At 34.0% G+C, this 20,277-nt stretch overlaps 2 protein-coding genes across 3 annotated transcripts; one reads left to right on the top strand and one right to left on the bottom strand.

The window, feature by feature from the left end:
- The first annotated feature begins 11,627 nt into the window (after positions 1-11,627).
- LOC141653471 (17.1 kDa class II heat shock protein-like) lies at positions 11,628-12,445 on the top strand. The gene has a single exon (XM_074461242.1). The coding sequence runs from the start codon at positions 11,857-11,859 to the stop codon at positions 12,334-12,336; it is 480 nt and encodes a 159-aa protein (XP_074317343.1). The 5' UTR covers positions 11,628-11,856; the 3' UTR covers positions 12,337-12,445.
- Positions 12,446-13,101: 656 nt separating this feature from the next.
- On the bottom strand, positions 13,102-17,947 carry LOC141653470 (protein PLASTID MOVEMENT IMPAIRED 1-RELATED 1-like). Of its 2 annotated transcripts, XM_074461241.1 has the most exons (3): positions 17,664-17,944; positions 15,261-17,411; positions 13,102-14,573 (listed from the first exon to the last, which is right to left on the bottom strand). In XM_074461241.1, the coding sequence occupies exons 2-3, from the start codon at positions 17,075-17,077 to the stop codon at positions 13,553-13,555; spliced, it is 2,838 nt and encodes a 945-aa protein (XP_074317342.1). In that variant the 5' UTR covers positions 17,078-17,411; positions 17,664-17,944; the 3' UTR covers positions 13,102-13,552. The 2 variants fall into 2 exon arrangements, with proteins under 2 accessions (XP_074317342.1, XP_074317341.1); XM_074461240.1 differs by having other exon boundaries at positions 15,261-17,947.
- Positions 17,948-20,277: the final 2,330 nt, after the last annotated feature.

Below are 20,277 nucleotides of genomic sequence, written 5' to 3'. Positions count from 1 at the left end.
GGAAATTTCCGTAAGTAATATATTCACCAAACTTGGATTATTTTTCTGATGTGGGACAATTCTACCATTTATACGTAGTATATCATCAAACTTGCATTGTTTTTCAATGTGGGACAAATAACATACTTTAATTACACCATCTTCTTTGCACTTAGTTCGACATTCACCCGATCCCGAATATCGAATACATCTACTTAATTGTTACTCATTATATCTAATAGTTATATTTAAATTTAATAATATGATCAAGTACTCTCCATTAATATTTGTCGTTGTTTTTCTTCATTTTTTTATCATAATTGAGATACGGAAATTTCTGAATGGTACCCTTTAATTTTGTCGATTTTCCATGTTGCCTCTACTTTTAAGAATCTGCCTACAGTATCCTTGAGGTTCCATTTTTTTGCCCATGGTACCCCCATATAAAGGCTGTTAAATGGACGTTAAGTTTGATGGCGTGACATAAAATAATACCTCCTTTATTGTTTTATTGGTACGAATATCTCTCTCTTTTAAATGAAATTTTAGTTAACTATATCATTATAATATTGGAAATTTCTCATGGTAACCTTGAACTTTGATAGATTACACATGGTACCCTTAATTTTAAGTTTCTACAAATGGTACCCCTTGTGTTCACCTTTTTCTTTCCTAGAATACCATTTGACAACTTCCGTCATAATGTCATTACTCCTATGACTTTTGACGCCTTTTTTCTTTTGTTATCGTCTATTACACAAACACTTAACCATCTAATTCTTAAATCCATATTTTATTTAATAAACAAACATTTAATACCTAAATAACAAAACACAAATAACATGGCATGCTCAATTACTCATCTAGTTACTCATATGAGTAACGGCGTTATGAAAAAAAGTAAACACAAGGGTATTATATGTACAAACTTAAAATTAGGGGTATTATGTGTAATCTAACAAAATTCGAGGGTAACATGAAAAATTTCCGCTATAATATTAACCATTTTATCGATCTTTCTCCCACCTAAAATAATATTGCAACTTTAAAAATTAAGCATTTAATTCAAGATTATGTTTAAAGTCTCTTATATAATAATTAATTATAATAAGAGATTTAATATATTTGGGGTGATACCTAAGGTCCAAGGATAAATCCTATTTATAATCATGGAATCACCCCACCTATGATAATCTTATGGTGTGGGACAATTCAACTATTTATACGTAGTATATATTTATCACACCTACATTATTTTTCAATGTGAGATGAATAACATATTTAAAAGTACACCATATTTGTTGAACCTAATTCGACATCCAACCCGATTTAATAATAAGCAAATACATCTACTAATATTCATACGTTTTTTTTTGTTTTTTTATCATAATTAAAATATGTGCAAATGATATGAACCTATTAATAAATAGTATAGTATTTGCTTATTATTATTAAACTGGGTTAGTATAAATAGTTGAATTGTCTCACATTAGAATAGTATCATGAGGTGAGGGAGGTATCACATGATTATAAATATGAGTCATATTTGAAACTTAGGGGTATCAACCCAAAATCTTTTGAATCGCTTAAAAATTATCTTAGAGAGTTCTTATAAGAGTTTGTATTAACGGCAAACCTTAGTTACAACAATATCATACAAATATTAATCACGTTGTTATTTATAAATCGATTATATATTACTATATTAGTGATATTATAATGTTTATTTTAAGACAATCAATAGTATAATAACTTTATTTAAGACAAAATCATAATTAAAAAATAAAATGGGTGCTAAATATACATAAATTTGTTTGTGTCATATAATGATAATCTCTATACTAAAATAGATCTTACCTTGAATCCACAAACAAATCAATAATAAGCTTTTTTACTTTGATTAATAGTTGAATTAAATCTTTTTAACTTTCAAATATAGGTACTTATTATGCCTCATTACATTTGAGTAACTAAAATACATCATAATTTTTAACATTAATCAAAATCGCACCAGAAAAAGGAAATATTTTGCATTTGTTTATACATTTTATTGTTCCCTCAATTACATCTTAAAAATCGTGTTAGGAAAAAAAATGTAATTTAAATCATATCATTTGTATTTAATTATGACAAAAAAATGGAAAAAAAACGTACGAATATAAATAGATAGTATAATATTTTCTCATTATTAAATCGGGTTGGATATCGAAATAGCTGCAAAAAAGATGGTGTACTTTTTCGTGTGTTATTTGTCCCACATTGAAAAATAATGTAAGTGTGGTAAATATACTACATATAAATGATATAATTAGTTGAATTGTCCCACATCAGAAAATTATCATAAGGTGAGGTGATCTTAAAAATTAATTAATCTTATGGTGTGGGACAATTCAACTATTTATACGTAGTATATATTTATCACACCTACATTATTTTTCAATGTTAGATGAATAACATATTTAAAAGTACACCATGTTTTTTGAACCTAATTCGACATCCAACCCGATTTAATAATAAGCAAATACATCTATTAATATTCATACATTTTTTTTTGTTTTTTTATCATAATTAGAATATGTGCAAATGATATAAACCTATACTCTAATGATAGAATTTTTTTTAACACAATTTTAATTATATTATTTAAACGTAGTATATTTACCACACCTACATTATTTTTTTAACACAATTCTAATTATATTATTTAAACGTGGTATATTTACCACACCTACATTATTTTTCAATGTGAGACATATAAAATCTATAGGTAGAAAATATAATGATATAAACTTGTAAGAACTCTCCAAGACAATACTTAAGAGGCTCAAAAGATTTTGGGTTGATGCATAAGTTCCAAGTATGCCTCCTATTTATAATTATAGAATCACCCACCTTATACTAATCTTTCAATGTGGGACAATTCTACTATTTATATGTAGTATGTTCACCACACCTACTTATTTTTCAATGTGGGAGAAAACATACTAAAAAGTACACAGTTTTACATACTAAGAAATACACCATCTTTAATATGTGCAAATAATATGAAATTTATACTCTAATGATAGCATTTTTTACCACAAAGCTAATTATATTATTTTCATAATTTTTTTAACGATATTTTTTTTGACAAATGAAATGTAAAAGTTTGATATAAAATTGGAAATATCACTTAAATATAATTTAGGAAATATACATATTATAATAATTAAAAGATTTTCCACTTTATTTTTTACATCAAAAATTATACTTTCCTAAATTTATTTTTGATGATGTGGACGCTCTCAAATCGCTCGAAAAAACTCTCTTTTATATATATACTAGTGTTCAAGCCCGGGCGTTGCCCGGACCAAATCCTAACAATTGTTTCTAAATATTTATCATCTGTTTGTTGCTCAAAATGATTTTTTACGCCGACTATTTACCTAGGTTTTGGTCACTTTGTATAAATATCAAAGACAACAATTGTTTTATTGTTTATTTAGAGCAAGACTGTTTAGCATGAACATGTTGACACGACCTAATAAACTTGAACTGAAACGGAATTGACTCACTTAATTGTATTTTAAATAAACCCGTCATGAAACTTTTAGACTGCACCATACAAAATTGATGTGACATAAAATCACCCTATGACATATATAATTTTTTAATACTTCGTATTAACTTTACTATGATATTTCAGGTTAAAAAAAATTTCATATTTATCACCCAATTCCCCATAATCATGTGTTCTTCGAGAGATGAATTTGCCCATTCTGACTTTTACCAATCTATCTGAACCCAAATGTACCAGTGTAATGAGCGTACATAAAGACCGAGTTACTCGAGTACAATTATCTTTAAGTATCAGGTCACATCGTAACAGTGGCTTTCAAGAATTTATCATGACGTTGTGTAAGTCGTATTGCAAGGCTGAGTTAAGGTGGATGCTTTTGTAAGTGAATTTTTTTTTTTTTTTAAAAAAAAAAGAAAAATAAGGAATTATTTGTCTCGGGTCATAAAAAACAATCCTTAGTAACCAAACTCAACGTCATATGAAAAGGCACAACAATTTGACGGAGAAGAGCATTTCTCATGGATACAATCAGGGGCGGATTTGGGGGGGGGGGGGGGGGAGGGGAAGTGAGGGCACGTGCCCTCACGTGACAAAAAAAAAAAATTAAAAAAAAAATTTTTTTTTTTTAGAAAAAAAAAAAAGACGATAAACACAACCCAGAGACAGAAACAACATAAACACAAACACAAAAATCAAAATAGAACCATAAAATCAAGACGATATTTGAATTTTAATGTATAAATGTTGTCCGCAAATTTTTTTTTTCTTACTGTGCCCCCCCTTTACTGAAATCCTGGATACGCCACTGGATACAATGCAAGGAGTTTATAAATATAATTAAATATAATTGTGTCTTACCCAAATATACTTTATGTTGTCACGGTAATTTGTGTATAAAACTGTCTTAATATGTCTTAATAAGTGTTGTTGTATACTGAAGTTAATATTCTACTTAAATAACCCTACTAAAATTACCTGCACCAATGCACCATACAACCACATAAAATTAGTTGCATCAACTAACCACTATGGTTTCATGTTGAGGGTATTAAAGTCTTTGACATATAGCTTTAAAATATTTTATTGTAAAACCGTTTTAGAGACTTACCCTGGTTATAATCCATAATTATGCATACGTTTTTTTTTCAATTTGTTGGAATCGGTTGTAAAAGATTAAGTTTGCTTCTACAAAACAAATCTCCGTCCGTTGCTTCAAAGGTATTGATAGTAGGGGAATGTTTAGATAAGAGTTCATAGACAGATCAAATTCATGGTAGATTTTAATATTGTAATACTATATGTAATAAATTTATACTTTAAATTTATAATAGGTTATAAAATATGAACTCTTAGATAACAATAAGGTCACTTTTTGAAGTTAGAAATCTTATTAAACTTACATCTACACAAATTTGATCTCCCTAACCAATTTTCACTCGAAATTTTATATGTTGAAATCCTTATTTAGCTGAAAGATTGGAGACAAATAAGTATATTGAGGCGTTTCTATGAACCACATCGTTAAAAAAGTCAGATGAGTTAATTCTAAAATTAAATAGGCCTGATCACGCACAATCAATATTGTATGACAAACTACTTCTGCCTTCTGGTGTAAGCAAAGTCGAAACTATCGGTTATAGTAATATTATATTAGAACTAGTTCTATTGCCCGTGAAATTCACGGATCGTTTTTTATTCGTGGCATTGTTAGTGCCGTGAGTGTTGTTAAACAATTAACACCATAATAACAAATATGTGCGTTAATCCTATTGAATTGAATTTACCCTAACCAAGTCAACTCAATGATTTTATCTCATTTTTGGTCCTTCATTGTTAGGAATGATAGCGTCCTATGTGCTTATGAACTCTTCTTGTGAGTCACCAAATCGGTTTGCAATAGAAGTAAGAAATAATGAAAATTTACAATCTTATGCGCGCTCCTAAATTTCTCCGCCCACTTGTTTTGTTTACATACATTTCTTTTAATCTAACAAAGTAGTCCTCCACCTACAAGAAAGGCTTTAGATCTGAGATCATACCAATCCCATTTATAATATTACTCCGTAGTCTCTAAATTTATTTTTGTAAGGGTGGCCACAATAGAGTCATTTTCTACTTATGCAATTAATTAATTTTCCACTAACAAATTCCCTGATGAGTTTTCTTTTTTCGAGACTTAAGACGTATATACCCGTCTTAAATAAGAATTTTTGTTGTTCTAATGGCGACCATCGACCAGTGGGGAGTTTCTGATGTTAACCGACTTCAAATTGAGGCAGTACTCCCAAGCGAATCCGTAATCCATCGCTCTCGTTTCCTAGATCCTTATCCATAACTGTAATTTCGGCCTCATTCTTACTATAAAGGTCTTCCCACGGGATCGTGCTTAACAACATAAGACAACGCTTCGAAACACTAGCACATGTACTCCTCTCTTCGTTACCGGGTAAGCACCTAATTAACGACTCATGTAGGCACTCATCTAGGAGAGAATTGGCCCACTTTCTCAACTCCACAATCTCTTCCCTAGCGACCAAAGGGTCATTGACTCGAGCCCTCTTACAAGCGAATAAAACATCCACAGGATTGTCATCGAGGGACAAAAAGCTACCAGCTTCCTTAGGATTCGAGTATATCGATCCCCCACGGTAAAGTTCATCTTCTCCTGAAAAATCCAAATAGACCAAGGTTGTACTCATCTATAGTTTTCTAATATGATCATAACAAACCATTAACATAACTCATATATATCACTGGAAATCTAGTGACAGTTAACATATACGGAGTAATATATGGCCCTAAGTTATAAAAATTGTCAGGTAAACTCGGTAAATAAATTGACTTGATTTATCCTTCTTTCAGCAGGAATTCGAAGAATATACACAAAATAACCCAAATTGTTTAACAAAATCACCTTGTAACATGGAAATAATGTTAGTAATCCCTTTAGTTAGTCAATCCATAAAACAAAATCACCCATTTACAATATGGGTGGTACGTACTCGGTACTACAACCAACACACCATAACAGCTATCATCCAATAAAAAAAGGGCTACTCTAATCGATCATTCAGTAACAGAAATTAAGCAAGTTAATTATCAGAATCAAACCATAACAGCTATCATCATATACTAACGTATAAACATAACATAGTGTATAAAAAACAACAAAATAAATAACATACCAAACTACCACTGGAAGCAAAGATCGGAGACATGCTGCAAAGTAAAGAAAGATCTCAAAGAGGTAAAAAACTTGAAAACTTGTTGAGTAAAAGCCAACATACCTTTTATTTTGTGTGTTATATGCTAATCTCCGTTGTAAGCTAGCCCCTTTAAACCCCGCTATAGAAATACCGGTTATCCCATATATCAATTTCTAATTAAATCAACAAATCAGTGTCGGCTCCAATCTCCACTAATCTTCAATAAAAAAAATCAAGCAATCAATTATAAATTTAAAAAGTTTAAGAAGTTTTCTTACCAACACTCCAATGAGAAGAGCATGCCATAATTTGTGGCCTCGTTCGGTGTATGTAGCGGAGTGGTACCGGGTGAAGTATTTACTACCAGTTTGAACGGTTAGGACAATTGCTGCGCGAATTTGATTGAGGGAATCATCAGATGCCAATAGATAGAAACGTTGTTTTATTGGATTGCTGTTCAATACATATAATGAATTGGTAATGAAGATGTAATAATGGGGTAATTAATTGAGGCATTTAATTATGAACTTCGGTTATTTTTGTGTGGAAGCTCTACGGTGAGCCACCAAGGAAGACGAATGAGTGTAGAAGTTATGTCTGCCGTTTTTAAGGGACTTAATGTTACTGTAAGTTGTAAAAGATATGTCGGCAGCAAATGGTAATTTTTTAAATTAATTAACAGGCGATAGGTGGCAGGCATTTTAGGCGTGACACGTGGCATCTCAATGGAGGCTCAAGAAGCCTTTTTATGTTGTTATATAGAAGTGTGTGGAGTTTCTAAATTATAATATCACAATATTGTTAGCCACTACCAGTATCCTATCAGAACGATTTTTGCGTAAAACGAAAATTAAAAACCAAACAAACGAAAACAACTCGATGAAAATATCATTAAACTAATGATCGGATATATAAACGATACAGATAAAACATGCAATACCGTTCAATACTACATACATCTTACGTTATCAGATTCTCCTAAGCTTATCTTCCTTAAACAAAGCATCCAAGTCATTCCTCATACTTGGTTTAGCATTGTTATCCATAAAATCGTCTTCTCACGTAGCTTTATCTTGCGCAAACCACATCTTACAATAAATTTTCATTTATCGATAAAAACAAAAAATGACATAAATGCGTGAGATATAATTAATCATCGCTATAAGGAAACTAAATGAAAGGAGGAAACTTGAATTACCTTAATAAGTCTCATCATTGGCCTTTTTTTCGATTTATGTCTCTAAATCCTACGAATAAAACAAAACAATGGATTAGCCCTCAAATCTAAAGTTTGTTCCACACAATATACAATCGATGAATCAATGAGTTATATTCACGTATTTGAGACAATAGTGAACATTGAAATCAATAATCAACAACTCTTTATATAGGTTAGTTCTCATGTAACGGATTCTTAGTTATCTATGATTAAATAAAGGTGTTTTATTATGCTTTCAATTTGCATACGGTTAATCTTTTAGTTGTGGTCAAAGTTTAGTTGGAAAATCATGATCATATTTTCCGTAACATCTTACTATTATTATTTCTATTTTTTTCACCGGTTACACAATATTTTATTTTAATTTTAATGCGTAATATAGTTGTAAGTTTATCTTCTTATTTTTATATACATAATTTATTGAACAAAAGCAATAACCAATAAAATTGTTCGAAAAGTTCCTCTTTTAAGTATATACTAGATTTAATGCCCGTGCGATGCACGGGCCTATTTGTAATGTCCTATCTTGTATAATGAAGCACCGGTACTATGTCAAAGTGTATAATCTAAATATTAAAAATTGTTGAATATGAAAAAGATCATTTGAATTACTCTCATTAGTTATTTAATCTAACGAAAACAAATATTTTTTTTAAAAAAAAAAAGGTAAAATAGTTAAATTGTAAAAGAAATGAAAGAAGTGAGCTTATTGATTGATTAACTGCGTTTCTTAAAGAATGGTCTTGGCCTCTTGGGAAATATGTTAAATTAGTATGACTAAACGTAACATTGATTTGTTTTCAAATGAGCTTGATTGAGAGGTAATCAGTTAACAATTAATAGTTAGTTATACACACATACTATAATATTATATTCTTTTTTTTTTTTTTTTTTTTTTTGATGACGAGGAGGTTGGATCCTCCCGGATCGGACCCCACCGCTGGCGCCCGTACTACGTGAGTTCTTTCCGCGGGATTATTCCCTCTCCGGCGTCGGTCCCAGAAAGTGTTCATCTAGGGAATCGAACCCAGGACCTCGCAATTCCTCCTTAGGAGGCTTTGAGGTTACCCTGGAATTCCACTAGACTCACACATCTTGGGTTATATAATATTATATTCAGTGTCAGTAAACTATAGCAGTTTGTCTAAAACATTGTGAAAAGAATGATGTACCATATAATCCTGTATTAATTAATACTTCCTCCATTCAACTCCACTCTACCACTTTCCTTTTACACATTTACCAACGCATGTTTTACACGGTAAATATCGTTAGCTACGTATTTGCAAAAATTATAAAAGTTAGATATTTTTAATCTACTCGTAAAGACGAATCAAACAAGATCTCACATGAATATATTTTTACTTATGTATTGAGAGAAAATCGGAATTGAATGTTGATAAGTGAATTGTACAAAATGAAATAGGTAGAGTGGAGTTGAATGGAGGAAGTATGAAGCTAAAATAACTGCAAAAATAGGCAAGTATACATCTGGCACAATCAACCAAATCCGATTAACCCGATTTGAAAAGCTTGACTCGAGACCCAAAATTGAGTCAGCGGCAACACCCGAATAAGCGGATATGACCAGAAACTAAATGATTAATTTAGAATTGCACTTAATATTATTTACGCTAAAATCAAGAACCAATCATCGAAACTAAATAATAAATAAGTAATACCGTAATAATACAAAACATACTTTTTCTCTCTTACTCATAACTTTAAGATGACCCGACCCGAAATAACTTGACCCTCGACCCGACCAACATACGTGAAACACGAAATGGCCCGAACCGACTCAAACTAACCCAATAATATGACACTTCAGAACTGACCCGACCTGAATCGCCTAATTTGACTCCAATCCGACTGACCCGCAGTAATGTTAGCTCGTTGACATTATTAAACTAAAATGAACTATCTTTTATCCTAAGTCAAGCATTATAAAAAAAACAATACGTGAATTTTGATCAACGGTTATCCGATATGGGAATGACCTTGATACATTCGCGTATATAATAACATAATAAATTTGTAGTACCCTATCAATAGCGAGTCTAAAGAAAACTGATTGAGAATAGTGTTGGAATATATGAATATGTTATGTGAATCATGTATAATTAGTTTCCCTAATTGTTAGGGACTATATATCGTTTGTAATTAGGCTACAATATCTCGGTTTTAGGTGTACAAATACCTTTGTAATTTCCGAATAATACTTTCGGAATACCGAATACATTCCTTCAAATAGTATACTCCGTATCTTTGACGAAGACAAAGTAACAATCAATATTGTAGTATCCATTATACTAAAGTTGTAGCTCGCAACTCTCAAGAGGCCACAATAGGAAGAAAATACCAAATATTACACTGAAGTTAACAACAATATACAATCACTTACCTCAACTAAGCAAGGTGAACACTTTTGCATACAACGATGGATAAAAGTTTAATCTAATATGACTTTCCAGTTTCCATGCATTTATTTAGGTTTACCGCTATAACATGAATTTCTCGAATTAATCTCCGAGAAGCTTTCCTATCGTAAGGCTTAAATAAATAAAAACTCTACGAACATTGAAACCGGATAAAAAAAATACAAACTAAATCACCTACATGACAAATAATTGAATAATAATACCATTAATTTATGGTAACGATTCACGAATTATCTCACCTATATGGTGTGCGCAAGTCCACAATCATCGTATCTGACATCAACGTGCCGACATCAATCTTTGCAAAAGGCTCATGCTCTTTGATGACTTCCGCCCCAATCTCAGAATACGTCCTCCTCCCGCTTCGATTGCAGGTCGTATTAGAAAATATGTCTAGAGACGTATTTATAGGGTGTTTAGGAACGTATATAGATTGCTGGCTAAACTCAATACAACAATGCTACGAATGCTTATTTAGTTTCTGGAAAAAAATAGATACTGTAAGAAACAAATATACTCATTAGAATGCATTAACATAAATTTGAGTCACAACTAAATTATGAAGTTGCACTTGAAACAAATTTTCATTATACTACCTATGCACACTTTGTATAATCCTCCTCTCCGACCTCCGTCGTCCTTGGCTTGCAAACAGTCAACAAATGCTCCTCCCCGTCATCCTTGGCTTGCAAAGGGCTGCGAAAATAAACTAATATCATCAATAAGAGCAATCGTATTAGACCATATTTAAAAATAAATAAATAAATAAACAACCTAAATCACAATAATATTGTGCAAACCCTCAAATATAAGATGCCTATTTATATACTTTAGTTTATAGTCACCCAAAATAAAAGGAAGTGTAGGAGTCATGAAACTCCCATAACTAAAGCAAAAATATTGTTAAATCATAATCATAATTGATTGATTGATCTTCCTAATTTTTTGAAATATATTACGTAACATGATCTTAGAAGTTCAATAGTATGCAAATTACTCCATATATATTATTAATAATAAACCGTACATATTATTTTTAATAGTATATATTTTTTATTTCTTTTAGTCTATTTTATTATACCTTAGTGATTCATTAGAGTTGGAGACTCTATAATCGCTCGGAAAAAACTTCCTTTAATAATATAGATAGATATTGATTGATTGATATTGATATATATTTGTTTTACCAAAAGCGGGAAACGCATTCCACTATGCTCTGGAAAATTCCTTAATGTTTAACAAAGAAGTCGAGAACATCCTAGAACATATACCCGACTGCCACGCACAGTCCCTCATTTCCATCTCTAGAAACTTCAGTTCCCTCATATAAATTCCCCCCATTTCTTCATTCAAATCATCAAAACAATCTTACAAAACTCTCACATATAATAATAAGTTTCTCATTTCCTAGAAAACAAATCAAACAAAATTCCGCAATCAAGAAAAAGAAGCATGGATTTCCGGGTAATGGGGTTAGACACACCGATCCTGCACACTCTCCACCACATCCTCGATGCAGACGACACCACTACTCCCGCAAAACCCCCAACAGGTGCTGAATCTTATGTCCGCGACGCTCGCGCAATGGCTCGCACTGCAGCGGACGTAAAGGAATACCCGAAAGCGTACAAGTTCGTGATAGACATGCCGGGTTTGAAGAGCGGGGATATCAAGGTAACAGTGGAAGATGAGAATGTGTTGGTGATAAGTGGTGAGCGAAAAAGAGAAGAAGAGGAGAAAGAAGGTGGAGTTAAGTATTTGAAGATGGAGAGGAGGATTGGTAAGTTTATGAGGAAGTTTGTGTTACCTGAGAATGCAAATATGGAGGCTATTACTGCTGTTTGTCAAGATGGTGTCTTGTGTGTTACTGTTGAGAAGCTTCCTCCTCCCGAACCTAAGAAACCTAAGACTATTGAGGTTAAGGTTGCTTGAATTATGCTAATGTGATGCAGTCTACTCTGTTTGTTTTAGTGTTTGTAATAATGTTGCAGTGTGATGTAATCAAGTTATGATATGAAGCTATTAATTTCGTTTCGTTAAAGCTCTTGTTTTTTTATCATTTTAGCTTGCTTCCATTCCATAATGATCCATCCAGTCACATTGTTTTCTTTCTTCCTTACTACTCAACTGTATTCCTAAATTTTGATTCATTTAGCTGAGGATGACAATCTTAATTATTTTCTAATGCTCTACTTCTATAATATAATAGTCAGCTACATTGTTTCATTCAATTGCTCCATGTTTTGATCTACATAAGATCATTTATTTTGGACAGAAAATTAGATGAAAATTACTTAGTGATCTGCAGCTAAACAAACACACACTACCCGTAGTATGCATCACTATACCTTTAGCTGCATATACGCTTGTTTCTCAATACACACATGAAAGAATTTGGCACTAATTCAAATTATATCTAAATTCTCTCTTGAAATCAAAATATGTTATCCAATTCATGGGTAAAAGGCTTTGTAAGAAACATATGCAGGGTTTACTAATTGACCTGAAATTTGCACATCTGAGCACTGTTGTTAATGTTGGTAATTCTCAAGGGAAATAATCTTCCTTGAAAATTTACAACTTATAACCCTTGATTCCAGATGGATAACCTTATTGTCCAACTTGTCCCTTATTTTACACACAATTAATTTTACGGGTACCAACGAAGCAGCAAGAGCTAAAATGTTGCCCGAAAAATTAGCCAAAATAAAAAGTGAGCTTTATCCTATCTTATCAAAGACGTTTGTGTCGAGATCTACGTCGAATCATTAGGTTGCGTACATCAAATCCCCTTACAAGTTGCATGCCATAGACAGGATTTTGAGGCAATACCCTAGATTCGGGAAAGGGAACTTGAATCAGTTTCATCCATACAATCATAGAATTTTGTATCCAGTATTAATTCAGATAGAGACGTTCTTCTATTGACAATATCACAATACAAGAGTACAAGCTCCTCATGTGGCTGTTAGTCTTGCTAATACACGTCCACACCTTCCATCAGATCACTGTTATTATCCTAATTGAGCTTACACAAGAAATGCTTCCACTCTTATACTCGTATTCACATAGCATTATGAAGAAAGCTATGATCCGTTCATCCATCACTTAGCAGCAAAATTCATACCTGGAAAATCAAGCTACTTCTTTAAGGGAAAATAAGATCAGGGTTTCGAGTGTGTAGGTCCCATGTTGACAACTGTCGGTCGATTTGGTCTCCTACAATCGGGCGAGAGATGCTCCAAAGAAGGCTTCTAGTTTTTGGTTTCCTTAAAACATGGGTAGGCAACCTTACCAGTGACCTTGATTTAGAATTATGTAAATCAGGTTTCTGGGTCATTCCACTGGCAAGCAGCCATCGAGGTCCTGATTCTTGCTGTCTCTTTGAACCCCAACTTTCTGTACGATCACATTCCAAATTTATTCCTGCAATATGCACTTCTTTCAATATGAATGTAGGAACCCTTTCTTGGTCATCCTTTTCAGATTCTATATTCTCAGTTTCCCCATCTATCTGTGACTTTTCTCGGTCCAACGGATCTGATCCGGCCAAACACGCCATCACCTCTGCTGCTGAGGTTATATTTTCACGCCTAAAAACCCTCTCCATTTGGATTAGACCCAGCATTGGATTACCAACTGGTTCATAGTTTCGAAGTGGGTCTCTGAGCTGTATCAGTAATGCTAGTGCGAGGTTAGCTCCCAAAACTCCACATTCGACTGCTTCATTGTCTAAAATCTCTTCTCCTGCCAAGTTTCTGGCATGATGAGCTCTCAGCAACTCCAAAGTCTGATCATTAACACAATTTTTGTCAATAATCATCTGGCCATCAATTTCCAACCACTCATCCAGAGAAACAGAGAGATCCAATAATCCATCGATATAATTGAAAGTTCCTCCGACACCCAGATCAGAAGATTGAAGTCCTACAGGATTGACCCTAATGCTGGAAGGTGGATCCTCAGAGGCCATACCAGACTGTATTTTTAAGCCTTCTATTAAGAGGGCTTCTATGCTGTCTAATGCTAAAGCATGAAAACCTTTTGCAGTTATATGCTCTGGTGCAATGCCATTAACTGCTGAGCTTGAGACCATGGAATTGCAATATGGAGCATTTGAAAGACCCTCTACTCTTATCTTGACATCAGACTCGTGATGAGCAGACGGCCTGCCATAGCATTGAGATATGAAAGATATTAGTGTCTTGACACAATCAAACCGCGTAACTACCAAATGAAAACTACAACAGTATTACCATAGTGCCTCGAAGGCTTCAACATCTGGAGAGATAAGGGGTTCGTACATAGCTGAAGCACGTGTTGGAAACATGGAAATTTTGGATAAACTATAATGATAATGATTGAAAAACTGCATGAACTGATTGTTACTACTGTAACAAAATAAGGTCCGCTCATGTTGAGGGTAATTGTTATTCAGTTTGCTGTTAACAAAAAAAAAACATGGGAAATGAGAGGCAATGGTACGCTGGTAGCGGTGGTGTGAGGAAAGTATTATGAGAAAGCAATAGTTACCTCCATTTGGGGGTAATAGCTACCCACCTTCTCTTAAGATAATAATGCATACTTTTAGTTCTCCCACCACTCAACATCCTTTCATCTTCCCTCGCCACCATCACTTCCCTCCTTTTCTCCTTTGGTTTGAATTCCATCATTCCATAACAATTACCCTCAACCCAAGCGAGCCCATTGTATATGAAGCGCGAACAATTTGATGAGCTATTTTGCTTTGTTCCTTTTATTCCAAGGCCAAAGAATAATGACTATCTGGCTCTGTTGGAATGGAAACAACTAGCGAACAAAAGTAAAGTACAAGCATTATATATCAACTAACAAACCTTGGGTGCGTCTCTACTTCAGCTTCCCATGCTAGCTGCTGCATAATCCTTCCAGAGAGCTCATCCAAAGGCAATAAAGAATTCAATTTCTTGGACAATCTCTCACTACCAACTGAAGCCATACCCTGCAATATCTCTATGATATCGGAACTCAACTCTGCTGGAAGTACAATAAGCTTAGAGGTTTGCATTATCAAGCTTCCACAATTTTTTGCATTTTTAAAAAGGAGAGGGCTCATAGATCGCAAAAGACCTCCGTTTTTCAATTGAAGCAACGACTCAAGGCCTTCTCCAAGAGGAGGCAATCCAACTGGTTCCTCTAACTCTGGAGGAACAAAGATAGGACTCCCAAACCCACCTGAGCTATAATGTGGGGAACTCAGGAAGGCATCCTCATCTAGACCCCATCTTTGCATCAAGGACTGAGTCTCCAATTGTTCGAGGGTTTGAGCCTGAATTTTACTTCGTGATGCACGATTTACACTTTGACTTGTGTCCCTGTTGATGATGGGTGAGAGATCCACACTGTCAACAGCATAATTTGTAGAGGAGATACTGGGAGGAGCATGGTCAGATTCAAATTCATCTTCTAGTTCGTCAAGTCCCGTAAAGAAGCTTCCACAAATCATCATATCTTCTTCAAACTGTCTCAAAAGACGTTCCCTGGGAGACTCTAGATTAGTACTTGAACTAGGGGTTGATGGAGTACTTTCTTGCCACATATTACAGAAATCTTCTGCCACGGCTTTAGCAATATCATCTAAGCTCAAAGATTTTACCAACTTACTTCCCCTGTTCTTTACCTTAATCTCGCTATACATAAAGTCTTCTGACGGTTCTAATTTTGCCAACTCTTGAATTTCAGGAAGACCCATTTTATCTAACAGTAAATCATGTACCTTGAACTCGCCAGACACTGAGTTACTCGATGGTTCTATCTCGGGCCCATCTTCTATATCCGGAATATTGTGTTTATCTATCAACAAGTCATTTGGTATTGAATCCGGGACTTCTTTTCCACCGGTTTCAGTATCTTCATCTGATGATATCCCGTCACCATTGAAGATATCAGCCACATCAATCACTTCCACTGTAGAGGTATCCAAATTCTCAGTGATTAACTCTGGCTCTTCTCCCTTGTCTGTCACTATAACCTCACCATCTTCGTGTATGGCCCCACCGAATTCCTTTCTAGATTCAGGCAATGAGTTTGGTCCCAACTTGAGAGACTCAAGATGCTCATAAACTAGATCAAACTTTGCGGGATTATCAACGCCCTCTTCTTCAAGCTTTCCATAAAGCATATCAATGGAATTGGAGAAGTCAGCAACATCCTTTGGCCAACCAAACTTATCAGGACACTGACTAGTCAAGCTACTAGGAACACTGCCAGTTCGTCTAAGGCTGGTGCTGCCCTTGTCGGAAACACGGTCAGCAACAAAGCTCATTCTGTTCAATCCCTTTTTCTCCAAGTTAAGAACTAGAGGTAGTTTGATATTACCACCCAATTCAGCCAAGCTATCCTTAGATACTAAAAATCCAAAGCTAACATGCAATGTGGCATCTCTAGCCTTTCCGTCTAGCTTAAAGCTTGTCGACCATTTCCCGGAGCATTTATCCCGCTCTAACTCCTCAAGCGTAAGGGGAAGCAACCTCGTAAGATCAACCCAATGATTCCCAACATCAAATTCCTTAGCCCCAAAAATTGATACAGTAAGCAAGAAATGCTTAGGATCATACTTGATAAAACTCCCAGGTCCATTTTTGGCACCATAAACGGTACATTTACTCATCAAAGTCTCTTCAAAATCAACCATTCCATTGGAGACTCTCAACGGACGAGTCCTCAAAACACTATCCTTCCTCTTCAAATGCACACTCAAACAAATACCTTCGAAATCCGATGGCAAATTCTCTACACAATGAACATGACAAAAGAAATAACAAACAAACTTCTTGTGCCTAATATGGGACAATGCCTTGAAGGGTTTCCAACCCCAAATAGAAGAACTTTTATGGTCCTCCCTAGACCACTCATCTTCCCCATTAAAACCCAATTTGGACTTTGATTTCGAATCACGAAAATGGGATTTAACCCCCAGATTTGGCCTCAAAGTAGATGAAGAAATCAAAGAAGTGTTGTGGGTATTTCTGTCAACACATAAGCCATTACTAATCTCTTCAATGTCACGTAATAATTGCCCATTACTTAAATCACTATCACTAACATCAAAACTTACACAATCCAATTTTGACAGCATTATAACATCAAATCAACAACAAAACACATGAATTACAACCAAAGATTACACCTTTTGAATCAAATCTACAAAGAATTACTCGTATTTATAAATTTTGGTAACAACGTTACAAAGTTTGAATCAAATGAAGATGGTCAGTTACCTGAAATGCTGAAGTGGGTATCCAGAATTTTGGTTTCTTAGAACCACACTACTTGTTCTCCAAGTTTACTAGGAAGGTTCTAATTCTAATACTAGAAGCTTTTTCAATTAAGTTAAGTAAAATAAATGAAGATTCATTATGCCATTTTTTGGGGAGTATTTCCTGGAAAAAACGTTCCTAGTTAAGTCATTCTTAAAAATAATACGGAGCAATTAAAGTTCAAGATAGTCATAATATACTGTAGGGGATTATAATTTTGTCTTTGTTTACTTTTTTTTAGGTGAGAATGTGGAAGGTTTTAGGTAAGTTTGGGTAGGTGGACGGATCTCTATTATCTAAAGAATTTGGTCATAATAATGTGGTGATGGGCTGATGCACCAGGTCATAACATTCACGGGTTGGGCCCCGTGGATTATTTGCGGTTTTGGATGTGTGTTTTTAGCAGACAAGCCTGACACAAAATTTGATGACCAGTGACCTAAGCCTGACCCGATCTAATACAAGTTCGATTCAATATTAACTAGTTTTAAACCCGTGCAAATTGCACGGGTGGTTGTTTCAATTTTTGTTATCAAATTATGCATAGAGTGTTTGCGCTTTAATTAATGTCATATCTAATATTTTCAATGTGTATCATAACTTAGAGGTTGAAAAAGAAAGTCGAAATTCCGTCTTAGAGACACAAGACAAATGAGAAGAAAATAATAAAATAGAGAGAGTACTTGTTATTTTATTATGGGATCGTTTGGTTCACAACCGGAATTGGAGTTTCAAGGAAATACAAATTCACATGTTTTTGCAATTCACATTAAATAGGGAAAAATTGTTTGGTTTGAATGTGCACTTACCTAATTAGAATTCCTATATATAATATATTCTCTCCGTACCACTCCAAATGTAACACTTATTATAAACGAACGTATCACACTAAACGTAACATTCCTTATTTCGCCCACAATATTACCAAGTTATTTTTATACCCATGTGATATTTACACAAAATGTCATTACATACCATACCTATCAACCCACAATTAAACCCACAATTACTTACATACCCTACCCTACCTATATTTTCTCTACTTACCCTTACTTTTTGCATTTTTTCTTAAATACTCCATTTTTTCTTACGTTACCTTTGACGTGGTACGGAGTGAGTAGTTGTTATATTATAAATTTAAAATTTGATAAAACATTGACGTAATGTATCTTGAAATAACCGTAAATTTAATTAATTGACGTAATGTATCTAGGGCTACTTAAATTTATATATGATATGTATTAACATTAGACCTGTCAAATTCTAAACTGGTCCGTTTTTTAGGGTAAAGACTCGAGATCCGTTCGACCCAAAATGGCCCGTTAAAGGGTTAAAACCCGACCCGAACGGGTCGACCAGTTGGGCGGAAGACAAATCAAGAATTTTATTAAAATAATAATTAATTTTTGTACTTTAAATTACAAAAATAATTTAAAAACAATATTATATAATTTTTGTAACCTTTAATAATAAATTATTTTTTAAAATAATCTAATTTTTATAATTATGTCAATATAATTTTTTTTTTTTTGGGAAAAGGTAAGTTTTATAAATGCCAAATCACCAAATACACTTACAAGGGATCCTCCCAAGACAACTTACATACGAGCAAACAGACTATCAATCCATTGCTTAGCTATACTAGACACTCCTTTCTCACTTTTACATCGAATCCTAGCACATACTTGTGTCCTCACATTGTGAAACACCATAGCAGGTCTGGGAACCACCTGCTCAATTCTACAACAATTCCTATAATACCAAATCTGGTACATCAGAGTAGCAACTCCATCAGCTATAATATGTTTCACCATCAGAGGTTGCATTCTGAGATGAATCCACCAGTGAATCACTTCATTCTCAGGTATTACCAGGTATTACCACCTGCAGCCACTGCGCCAATAAATTCAGACACCTTTTGCTGAACACACATTTGAAGAACAAATGATCAATTTTTTCCTCTTCAACCCCACATAAGAAACAACAATTTGCCTGAACAATGTGCATTTTAAGCAGCCTGTCCTGAGTTAGTAACCTATTTTGAGCAACTAACCAGATGAAAAAGGTGTGCTTAGGTTGCAGCTGGTCGGAGTTTTCTACTCACTTGGAGCTTTTACTTTTCGGTTACTTGTCGTTAGGAGCACTTAGACCAAAACAATATTTATAACTTCACAAACAACTCTACTATTAGTAAAGAGGCAAGTAAAGGTCGGATCCCAAGGGACGGGTATTGATGTAGGATTTTCGATTGCAAGTAGCGGTGTCTAGGGGTGTCACGATTTGGGGTTGAGATGAGAAGATCACTAAACTAAATAGCAATAAAAGTAAACAAGCAAGATGATTAAAAAGGGATGTAAACAATTGATTAAAAGCACTAGGGTGTCATGGGGTCATAGGGGATTCATGGGAATTGATCATACAAACATATTCTCAAATTATAAGCAAGCAATTATTGTTGTGATGGATCGAGTTGATTTATATCTTACAATCCTAGGAAGGTTTAGGTCCCGGAGCCGAATCGATTAGATTGTACAACACCTACAAGTCGACTTAATCCTCCCTACTCAACTATATG

This window comes from Silene latifolia, chromosome 4 (assembly GCF_048544455.1).
Source record: "Silene latifolia isolate original U9 population chromosome 4, ASM4854445v1, whole genome shotgun sequence".
NCBI lineage: Eukaryota > Viridiplantae > Streptophyta > Magnoliopsida > Caryophyllales > Caryophyllaceae > Silene > Silene latifolia.
This window is presented reverse-complemented; position numbering and strand designations above follow the sequence as displayed.